The sequence below is a fragment of the Acinonyx jubatus genome, chromosome B1 (assembly GCF_027475565.1).
Source record: "Acinonyx jubatus isolate Ajub_Pintada_27869175 chromosome B1, VMU_Ajub_asm_v1.0, whole genome shotgun sequence".
NCBI lineage: Eukaryota > Metazoa > Chordata > Mammalia > Carnivora > Felidae > Acinonyx > Acinonyx jubatus.
In genome coordinates, this window is record NC_069382.1 from 26,363,837 (window position 1) to 26,375,853 (window position 12,017).

The 12,017-nt window shown below is 38.7% G+C and overlaps 1 protein-coding gene across 1 annotated transcript in view; it reads left to right on the top strand.

Annotated features, from left to right (window-relative positions):
• TNKS (tankyrase) overlaps positions 1-12,017 on the top strand; it is a 215,073-nt gene that overhangs the window by 174,530 nt on the left and 28,526 nt on the right. The window contains exons 18-20 of the mRNA XM_015082858.3: positions 5,115-5,303; positions 8,337-8,574; positions 9,280-9,362. Of these exons, the coding sequence (XP_014938344.2) occupies positions 5,115-5,303; positions 8,337-8,574; positions 9,280-9,362 (510 nt within the window). The remainder of the gene's footprint in view (positions 1-5,114; positions 5,304-8,336; positions 8,575-9,279; positions 9,363-12,017) is intronic.

Sequence of the window (12,017 nt, forward strand, 5' to 3'; positions counted from 1 at the left end):
TGAGTCATTAAAAGTCCTTCTGGTATTCAACTTACGAATTCAAAAATCAAATATCTGTGAGTTCATGACTATGTGTTGGTATTCACTAAAAGCTTTAGCCCTGTGGTTTCTTGACCTTTCTTTTTTGCCAGGGTTTTGGCATATACAAATGTACCAGTAGCATCCCTTATGATACACAGTGATTCCAGTTGGCAGTAGGTCAGATTATCCCCGCCACTGAGAATCTCTGCTCTACAAAATTATTTTATCTAATGCAATTGGTATACCGTATAATCTATTGTTAATAACCATATCAAATCAATATTTATCTCAATCTCAATTAGTACATTTAAAACGAGGACCAATGTTAAACACAATCTAAAAATTTTCAAAGCTACCCTGTCTTTTAACTAAAAGGTAGATAGAATTATATTTTTATTATCTATGGGTATACAAATCTGTTATCTTTCAAAAGTCCCTTTTTATTCATGTTACAATGAGCCTTGGCTGGATATTTTGATGAAATCGTGGGGCTCTGGTCCACATTAAAGTGGCAAAACACTAGTTATATTGTATTCATCCCAGTGATGCCTGAGCTGTCCTGGCTGTGTGCCCTGCCCTGCCCTGAAATAACAGTTTTGTAGAGATTTTTGCGGTGCTTCCTATGAAATAGAAACTTCTAAGTTAAAAATAAAGCTATTCGCAGAGTAGTTTGGGGTATAGTGTTACCCAGTAATCCCTGCTGACATGGCTTCTCCCTGATACTATACACTTTGCCATTTTCAGCTCTTCAAGAAATGACTCTTGAGTTTTAGTCCAGCAAGACCTTGCAGGCAGCTGTGTGTAATGGAAGGACCTGAACTCAGGATCTAAACATCTGGGATCTAGTCTTTAGGCTTTGACTCAGTAACCCAGTCATCTTCAGGAAGTGCCTTAATCTTTCTGATCTTCAGTTTTCCCGTTAGTAGAACTCAGATGCTGAAATCTTCTTTACAGGGTTGTTGTGATAATTAGATGAGACCCTGAATGTGGAAAGTGCATTCTCTAGCCTAAGGCACTATAAAATCTGGGATAATAACTATTATTATAAGATAAGTCACTCCCCACAGCCATCCTACTGGTTAGCATATGGGCTGTATGTCACTTTTACGTTGCACAGCCCTAGGAGTAATGTGTGTGCTTGACCAGCTCAGTATCTGCCTGAAATAGACGCAGACTAACTGGCTTCAGTAGGAGATAATGACTGGTAGCCTGGGGATAAAATAATCATGTGAGGTGTCTGTGAAATTACATAAAGCTACTTAAGCTGTTATTTATTGGTAATTATTCTTTGACTTGTATTTTACCTTTTTTCCTCTAGAGAGCTCAGACTGCTGTCTGTATATCTTTGACCATTTTATATAGAAAGAACTTTGCCACCTCGGTTTTTCTAAACAGAGAAACACATAGTTTAAGAAGTTTAAATAAAAGGTGTAGATTTCATGAGAGTTTATATTAGTGGTAATATACATTATCTTGTTCAGTGTTTTGTATTATAATGCCTTATAGTTTTAATATACATTTACACGAGACAGTTCATTTTTCTATTAACAAATGTAAGACCTCAATATTTATTTACCGTGAAGCATGTGATTTTCTATTATCTCATAAATCAACTTGCTGACTTTTTCATTTTTCAGTGCTTTGTCCAAAGTGTATAATATTGGGTGGATTTCATGACATTCATACAATTAAATGGTTCTAACTGGAGCCCAAGTATGTTTCTCTTCTCCCTACTTTCCAGCTTTCTAAAATTAAATTAAGGCCCTCACAGTATTTACATAGTATCTGTCATTTAAAGCGTTCTGCATTTCAGCTGGATTCTGAAGCTATGTTTAATCGGCTCTTTCTTCTGGAAACATTCCAGCAGAGTTCAGTTCCTTTTCTAGACCTTCCAGTTCAGTACATTGTTCTTATAAATGGTATAGAACTAAGCTGCAGCTTATTTATTGCATTTGTCAGCCTTAAATTTCAGTTACTATTTTTGTCCCAGTGGTATAGCTATTTAGAAGACTTAAGAATTGTGTTTTTCATCTACTTTGGTAGTAATATACTCCTTCCTGTTTATTGCCCTTTCACATGTCTGTCAGCAAATTTAACAAGCATCCAATTGGTTTCTCCAAGCATAAACTACATATTCAATATAAAGAAAGTTGAATAATAAATACCATATACTTGTATACAATTCATTTTACACACACACGTAGTTTTCCTGGGACTATCTAATTTTGGAAGCCTGTGCAAATTAGTCTACCGAATTATATCACCCTGCCAGTACACATGGGAGTAGAATAAAATGAATCATCAGAAGCATTGTTTGAATGCCGTATAACCTTACTGGAGAGAAGCTTGAAGTTATTCCATGATTTGGGTTAACTGAACAAAAAGCTATCCCTTTTCAACATATGTCCTTTGAATAAGGGAGATACGTTTTGGGGGATTTTTGTTTTGTTTTGTTTTAAACTTTTTTTTTTAATTTTTAAATATTTATTATTTTTGAGAGAAAGAGAGACAGAGAAACAGAGCACAAGCAGGGAGGGGCAGAGAGAGAGGGAGACACAGAATCTGAAGCAGGCTCCAGGCTCCGATCTGTCAACATAGAGCCCGATGCAGGGCTCGAACTCACGAACCATGAGATCATGACCTGAGCTGAAGTCAGATGCTCAACCGACTGAGCCACCCAGGTGCCCCATTGTTTTGTTTTGTTTTGTTTTGTTTTGTTTTGTTTTGTTTTGTTTTGTTTTGTTTTTTGTTTTGTTTTAAGTAATTTGGATAATACCACAGTTGGTACCTATTTTTATCTTTTGTGTTAGAATCAGTTTTATAATGATGATGTATCATTCCTAATCCCAAAAGGATCACAAAACATAGCTTGTTCTCAGATGCCCTAGTGTCATGATGTTCCTTTACTCCTATTTTGTTTCTTGTACTCTCAGAGCAAATGCAAGAGTGTCCTTAGAAGTTATTTGGTCTGGGGCACCTGGGTGGCTCAGTCAGTTAAGTGTCTGACTTCAGCTCATGTCATGATCTCACGGTTCAGGAGTTCGAGCCCCGTGTCGGGCTCTATGCTGACAGCTCGGAGCCTGGAGCCTGCTTCAGATTCTGTGCCTCCCTCTTTGTCTTCCCCTCCCCTGCTCAGGCTGTCTCTCTCTCAAAAATAAACATTAAAAAAATTTTTTTTAATAAAAATGTTATTTCATTGGTATTTTCCTAATAAATTTTCTTCTCTTTATTTTCTGAAACTATTTTCCTGAAATAATAAGTACTTGTGTTATCTTTAAAAAGCTTTAATATTGCCTCAGAAAAAGTGTCTGTTCTTTTTGAGGTGAGTGTCTTCAGGAGAGCAAAAGGCTGTCATATAGAAAATATGAAGAAGGGTGGCCTAAATCTCATCTTGGGATATTTCTGTTTCTACCTTCCCCATCTCTTCTCATTCTCACGAAAGTTTCTGATAATTCAATATACTGCAGCATGAGTCAGAATTTTAGTCTCAACAGATAATGTGCTTCTGAGTTAATTATTAAAAGTGATCAAGGTATGCCAGGAAATGTATCCATAAAGAACACAAATGTGCCGATTGCACAGAATTATAGAATATTGGAGTTGAAATGGATTTCAAAAATGCATTCATTAGTGGTAGGTAACCAAACTAAGCATCCCTAAATATGTTTATAAGAATAAGGTTATTTTTATTATTCTCAAAGCCCAATCATTGAATCAATATTACTGTTGCATAATTGCTTATCTGAAGCTTATTTTATGAGGACTTTTGGGAAGAAACAAACTTTATGCTATGTAGAACTTAACTATTTGAGAGAAACTGCTCTCCTTGAAACTTTCTCCTACGTTGCCTTGCACAGTCCTGCCTCTTTATAGTTCTTTCATTCTCAGTGCCTCTTTTGTCTCCTCTGGGGACCTTCGCCCACTCTCCTTTCCCCAAATGTTGTTCTCTCAAGGCTTTATCCCCCTTGAAATCCTGTTTCTGAATTCCTTTTCTTAGTGAGTTCATTTATCACCTGGCTGCAGCTATCAGCTAGACATTTTGTTTTGCAGACCTCCCCGGGGCCCCTACCCCCAGGGCCAGGCGCATAGTAGGTGTTCACCAATGTGTGCTTGTTGGGGGAGGTGGTGGGAGAGCGTTGAGTGAGTGAATAAACAGACCCTTATCTGTGCTCCAGCCATTTGTGTCAGGCCATTTACAGAACATCATTACTTTGATATTTTACCTCAGAAACTACTTACCCCAAGTGAACTTTAACTTTCTTACAGTTTCATTCCCACTTAAACTGCTCAGTTTCTGTTAACAGTTCCAATTCTGTTTTTTAAATCTTCTAGACAAATTTTGCAAAAAGAGAGGTAGTCATCTTTGACTTGTCTCTCACTTTCTTTCTCTGTAGTTAATGTCTTTTTAAAACCCAGTAGTTTCTCCTTCACAATTTCTCAAATGTAGCTCTTCTTTTCTATTCTTCCTCTGTCATAGTTCGGCATCTGAGCACCTCACGCCGTTTGTCAGTTAACGCGTCTGCTGCTGACATTTCCCCCACCCTCGAGTCATTTTGGACATGACAGACTAAGTTTTGTAAAAAGTCATTTTGTTATGTTACATTACCTTTCCCAAAGGCTGAAGAGAGAACACGGAGAATCGTTGAGACGCGTATTTCAATAAATAGATCAGATTGCAGTGGCTAGAAGGGAAATAGGAACATAAAAGAAGCAAGTAAGAACACTTGTTTGAAAGGTTTGACAGACAGACTAGACCTTTAGTAGGAGGCGTGGAGTCAGGTAATAGTTGCATTTCGTGTGTTCGTTTTTAAGATAGACCTGACCGTGTTGAAAGGCTGAATAAAAAACGTTAAAAGCCCCTGGGAAGAGTCACCAGGTAAAGGAGTGATTGCGGAATTGAGCTTCTGTGGGCGAGAAAAGACGGGAGTCCAAAATACAGGAGTGGGCCACGTAGGCCTTTTTTAATAGAAGAAACTTCTATGAAGGATGAGAATAGAGATACAGAGGGAATGAAATGTTAAATAAAACAAGCGTACCTGATGGAGCTTCACCAATCTCATTCTTCACTCTTCACATCCTTTGTTTTTCCTCAGCATGTGGACATAGCAGCATTGCTGATAAAATACAACACGTGTGTAAATGCAACAGACAAGTGGGCATTTACTCCTCTTCATGAAGCAGCCCAGAAAGGAAGGACACAGTTATGTGCCCTACTCCTAGCACATGGTGCAGATCCAACTATGAAGAACCAGGAAGGCCAGACACCTTTAGATCTGGCGACGGTGAGTCTTCATTCTGAGTTATTTACTATTGCTTCAAATTTATACTTTCGGGGCGCCTGGGTGGCTCAGTCAGTTAACCGTCCAGCTTCAGCTCAGGTCACGATCTCACGGTTTGTGGGTTCGAGCCCCGTGTTGGCCTCTTTGCCGACAGCACAGAGCCTGGAGCCTGCTTCAGATTCTGTGTCTCCCCGTCTCTCTGCCCCCTGCCCTGCTCGCACTCTGTCTACTCTCTCTCTCTCAAAATTAAATAACGTTAAAAAAATTTTTTTTGATTAAAAAAAAACTAAATTTATACTTTCAGAGATGACTTTAAGTTACAGAGCTGGGGCGCCTGGGTGGCTCAGTCAGTTAAGCATCCAACTCTTGATTTCAGCTCAGGCCATGATCTCAGGGTCATGAGATCAATCCCCATGGAGGGCTCTGCACTGACAATGCAGACAGAGCCTGCTTGGGAGTCTCTCTCCCTGTCTCTCTGCCCCTCCCCCGTGCGTGCTGTCCTCTCTCTCTCTAAATAAATAAATGAATGCTTTTAAAAAATTTGCAGCAGCAGGTTTACCTTAGTGGTGCGTGTTTCACTTAGAATAAGAACAAATTTCCTTCCTTCTGAATTTTTTAAATGTGTATTTTTTATATAATTCAGAATTCTATTAAGGCAAGCCAAGCAGTACACTAACTTAATTCTTTTTGCCATGCCTAACAGGGAGGGAAAACAATCCTAGAAGAACATACCGTATATCCTCAGAGAATTGCATTAGTAAAATATCTTCTAACTTTTACATTTGGCATATTGTTCAGGAACAACTGATGTTCATGATCATTTACCTGAGACTATGAAAGAGTCCAAGAAAAATTACCTTCTAGGCAGTATATTATTTTTCCAAAGATGGAAAAGTAAATTAATATGCACAATAATTTATAATTTTTTAGCCTGAAGTACTTTTCCAAGCCACATCCTGTTTCATACATCTATTGCTGAGTAACAGACCACTTCAAAACACTTAGTAGCTTAACCAAAACTGAGTGAGTGGAGTAAAACGGTGATTTATTATTCCTCACGGTTCCGTGGGTCGGCGGCTCAGCGAGGCAGTGATACGTGCACCTGCCTTCAGCCAGGACCTCGGCTGAGCTGTGGGGTCTGGGGCGGCCGTTCATCCTACAGGGCCTCTCACCACGGAGCCCCTCCTGAGTCAGTAGTCCAACCTGACTTTTTTTTACAGCATGGAGACGCCTTCTAGGAGAGAAGTCGAAGCTGCCATTTCTGTTAAAGCCTGACTAAAAGCCTCAGACATTACTCCCTCTATGTTCTCTTGGTCACAGAAACCCGCGGGGCAACCCAGATTTAATGGAAGGGAAATAGATGCCACCTCTTGATGGGAAGAGCGGCACACGGAGGAGGGAATTAATGGCTTTCTGTTTTTGGAGGCTCCTACGTAGTCTCACAGCAGTTGTGCCTAACTGTGAAGTTAACAAATAAGCTGGCCAAATTAAAGTGGCATCCTTGTAAAATGTCTCCAGATTAAAGAGGGGCCCCTGGGTGGCTCAGTCGATGAAGCGTCCCACCTCAGCTCAGGTCATGATCTCACAATTCGTGGGTAAGAGCCCCGCGTTGGGCTCTGTGCTGAGAGCTCAGAGCCTGCTTGGAATTTTCCCTCACCCTCTCTCTGCCCCTCCCCCACTCATGCTCTGTCTCTCTCAAAAATAAACAAACATTAAAAAAAAGTCTCCAGATTTTAATTATACGTTAAATTAATAAGTGTGCACTAAATAATGCACAATGAATAAAAATCATCGTTGTTATTTAAACAGTATACAAAAACATACTGTAAGTATAGAAACTCCTTCTAAAGAAAAGATTGAGAATTAACACTCTGCAACAGTTTCTTTTTTTAAAAAAATGTTTTTAAGGTTTATTTATTTTTTGAGAGAGAGAGACAGAGTGCAAAGGGAGGGGAAGGGGCAGAGAGAAAGGGAGACACAGAATCCGAAGCAGGCTCCAGGCTCTGAGCTGTCAGCACAGAGCCCGACATGGGGCTCAAACCCACAAACAGATCATGACCTGAGCCGAAGTCGGATGCTCAACTGACTGAGCCACTCAGGAGCCCCCAGCGGGTTCTTTTTTAAATGAGAGATGAGGGGCACCTGGGTGGCTCAGTTGGTTAAGCATCCAACTCTGCATTTCAGCTCAGGTCATGAAATCAAACCCTCAGTTGGGCTCTGCGCTGACAGCATAGAGCCTGCTTAAGATTCTCTCTCCCCCTGTCTCTCTGCCCCTCCACCGCTCACCTGTGCATGCTCGCTCGCTCTCTCTCTCAAAAAAAAAAAAAAAAAGATGAACTTCTCCTTTAAATACGTGTGTGATTGTGTGATCAGTATGAACAGCTGTATGTACATGTAGTGTTAAAAAACATTCCAGAAGTCAACATAGTCTACATTCTACACTCTTAGACTTTTTTCCATAGTTAACTCTCATATATGTGGATGTGTGTGTAGCGAGAACATTTAAGATCTATTCTCAGCATATTTCAAGTATATAATACAGTTTTATTAACTGAAGTCACCAAGTTGTACATCAGATCTTCAAAAGATGAAATATTTTTTTAAAAATTATACAGGGATTCCAGGTCTACCTGTAGAAACTGCTGGGACTTAAATATGGAGGACAAACTGAGGGTTACTGGAGGGGTTGTGGGAGGGGGGATGGGCTAAATGGGTAAGAGGCACTAAGGAATCTACTCCTGAAATCATTGTTGCCCTATGTGCTAAGTAATTTGGGTGTAAATTTTAAAAAATAAAAAAGAAAATTAAAAAAAAAAAAAAAAAGAAACTGCTGGGACTTTTTGGAGCCGGGGGCTGGAAACAAATGATCAAAAACCAATAGGCAATAATGAGGCACTTGCCGAAGACTAATTTCAGAATGCATTTTGTCCTTAATGAAAAACTTACTGTTTTAAAATATAGTATTTGTGTGTGTGTGTCTGTGTGTTTGTTTTTTGTTTTTTTGTTTTTTTGGTTTTTTTGTATTACTCTTTTTAGGCTGACGACATCAGAGCTTTGCTGATAGATGCCATGCCCCCGGAGGCCTTACCCACCTGTTTTAAACCTCAGGCCACCGTAGTGAGTGCCTCTCTGATCTCACCAGCATCCACCCCCTCCTGCCTGTCTGCTGCCAGCAGCATCGATAACCTCACTGGCCCTTTAGCAGAACTGGCCGTAGGAGGAGCGGCCAACACAGGGGATGGAGCAGCGGGCGCAGAAAGGAAGGAGGGAGAAGGCGAGTATACTTGTGAACGTGTATTTGGTTTTGGGCTTTTTAAATGAATAGATTTCACTTACCTCTCTTAGTAAGTATTGAACACCTATCTTAAAGACATCCTGTCTGTGAGTCTTCATATACACACCAGTTTGTAAGAACTGTCTTCATAGACTAAATCTTTCGACATCAATCTTGTTCTTACTTACATATATTCCAGTATACCCACTTTTAGCCATAATATTTCATTTAACTACTGGTGAGTCTTATTATTGAAATTATATAAAAAAAAAAAACCTGAAAGATGTTTAAGGAGTGGAAACTGAAACAATAACTGGTAAATTCGATTTTTAATTCCAGCTATTAAATATTTTACTGAAAGCATTAGATTTATAATATTACGATTTATATAAATGCTACTGATAAGATAAATTCTTCTTTTACTTCTCTGCCAAATTCAGAGATAACCTGAAGTGTCTGAATTAAATTTATGTATTCTGGATTATTTTTGCTGTATTGTTTTGCTGTATAAAATTTTTGTATTTATTGCTGTATAAAATTATGTATTCTGGATTATTTTTGCTGTATAAAATTTTTGCTGGATTGTTTTGCTGTATAAAATCATCTGCACAGCCAAGGGTGTCAGAGTCATCGCTTTAAATAAATACTGTAACTTCCTTTAGATTGATCAACTGCTTTCTGAAAACTTCAATGTGTTTCTTTTAGTTGCAGGTCTTGACATGAATATCAGCCAATTCCTGAAAAGCCTTGGTCTTGAACACCTTCGGGACATCTTTGAAACAGAACAGGTAAGCTCTCATATGTAGCTGAGTCTTTTTTATTAAAAAGTAATAGCTATTAATTGCTATTCTTTGTTTCTTTTTTACTTCTTAATCACTTAGTCAATACGTTAAAACTCATCAAATTTCTAAAGAAGCCAGGGGAACCCAGTGTTTTATTATTCTCCCCAAAATTATCTAATAGATGGTGGGAGTTATTAACTGTTATTTTGTTATAAGCCATTTGACTCTATATGTTTTATTACATGTCAAAACTTAGGCCATGAAACCACCTCGGAAGAGTGTTTTCAAAATCTTCTTTCATTATTTTGTTTCCAAAAAGTGTTGTTCCTTATTCATCTCGATATATTACTGTTGTGACTTGACTCCACTTAAAACCAATGACAAATTTTATATTAGCAAAATCTTCACAAAGCACTTATCTGTTAAATTTGGAAAGCAAAATAATTCTTAGACAAGTGTACCTTTTTAAAATTGCCTCTTTATGAAATTTCTGTTGTCCAGTTGAGTCCAAAATAATGTTGAACCTAAACTTGGCCACACATTCATAGACCTGTCCTATTTTCACATACATCTTACATGTATATGAAGGTCTTAATATGAGGTCATCATTAGGGTATTTATGAATTAAGACCCTTCTGTTTGTCATTCTGCTTTTATACAGGATAATGAGTTTTTAACTTATCAATGATTTTATTACCAGGATCAGTGTTAAATATTGAATAATAATAAGTTCCTGAGTTTAAATTGACTGTTAGTTGCTACTGTATATAGAATCTTAAAATGGGAAAGGTGTTTAGAGATCATTAAGTCACTTTCCCAGATCCTACATAGGAATTACTCTTTTAACGTCCATGTGGGAAGATGATTTATTACACTTTGGGGAAGTGTAATAAAACGCTTGTAATTTAAAGTGTGCCAAATCTGCCCCTGTGTATAATCCATTAATTTTATGTTTACATTTACCTTGTTTTGCATAGAAATCTAATTTCTAGTCTACTTAACGTATTAGTTTCATAGGGCTGTTACAGGAAATTACCTCAAACTTGGTGGCTTAAACAACAGAAACTTATTCCCTGGCAATTCTGGAAGCCTGAAGTTCAAAGTCAAGTCGTTTTTTGTTTTTTGTTTTTTGTTTTTAATATTTATTTTTGAGAGAGAGAGAGAGAGAGACAGGCAGGGAGGGGCATACACACACACACACACACACACACACACACACACACACACACATACAGAATCTGAAGCAGGCTCCAGGCTCCGAGCTGCCAACACAGAGTCTGATGCGGGGCTTGAACTCACGAACCGTGAGATCGTGACCTGAGCCAAAGTCGGACGCTTAACCGACTGAGCCACCCAGGTGTCCCAAAATCAAGTTTTTGACAGGTCTGGACTCCCATGCCTCTGCCAGCTTCCAGGCCCCTTTGGCTTATGGCTGCTTTTCTGCAGTGCTTCCATGGGCACCTTGCCTTCTCTGTCAGCCTCCTCCTGTGTATCTTTTAGAAATACGCTTGCACTAGATATAAGGCCTACCTATATAAAACTAGATGATCTCCTCATTTCAAGATTCTTAACTTAGTTACATATGCAAAGACCTAAAAAAAGGTTTCCAAATAGGTCCTTCATAAATTCTGGTAATCAAAACATGGAGAGCCGCCATTCAGCTCATGTTATAACCACAACATGTTATATAGCCTCTCATATATTTCTAAGACCTAATCAACTTATCATGGACTTAACCCTTCCAGCCACCCACTCTACAAAGCTTCTCCTATTTTAGGATAACTATACGCTTTTTTTCCCTAGTTATTCTTTATATGTACATAGTTTCCAAATTCTTCACTAGCCTCTTTGCCCCATTCTGGGTTTTTTGTAGGCTTATAGTCAATTAGGAGTTCATTAAAAACACCATTTCTTTTTTTATAGCAGTTATACTGTGAGGATGTTCTAATGTCTTGTCTTTTTTTCTTTTAGCTTAACTTCTTTATAGTGCTTATTATGGTTCATCTTTTATGCTCTTATTGATCAAAACGGTTGAGTAGAAATAGCACTGGGCTAACAGATCTTGGTTGTGATTATTTTTCTTATTAACTATGTAAATTGGGTAAGGCACTTAACATATCACTCCCCTTAACTATAAAATAGAGCACCTTCAAATGTCCAGACAGTTAAAATTCTCAGTCATGCTGTGCTTCTGTGCCAATTTTTAGAACATGCTTTAATGAAGCACCAGATGTGTCTTTGTCTAGTGGTGAGAACTTTATAAATTTTTTTTAATGTTTATTTATTTTTGAGAGAGACAGAGACAGAATGCGAGTAGGTCAGGGGCAGAGAGGGAGGGAGACACAGAAGCAGAAGCAGGTTCCAGGCTCTGAGCTGTCAGCACAGAGCCCGACGCGGGGCTCGAACCCAGGAGCTATGAGATCATGACCTGGGCCGAAGTCAGACCCTCAACTGACTGAGCCACCCAGGCGCCCCTAGTGGTGAGGACTTTATAAACTTCTGTAATTACTTTTCCTTTAGCTTCACCTACCATTGATTTACCCTCTGGTTTAAGATTTCTTCTGAGAATATTCTAAACAGTAAGAATGTCTTCCCCTTATTCCCTCCCTGAAGGTATGAAAGCTGTTTTAAAAGCATTATCTTCTGATAAAGCCAAAAGAT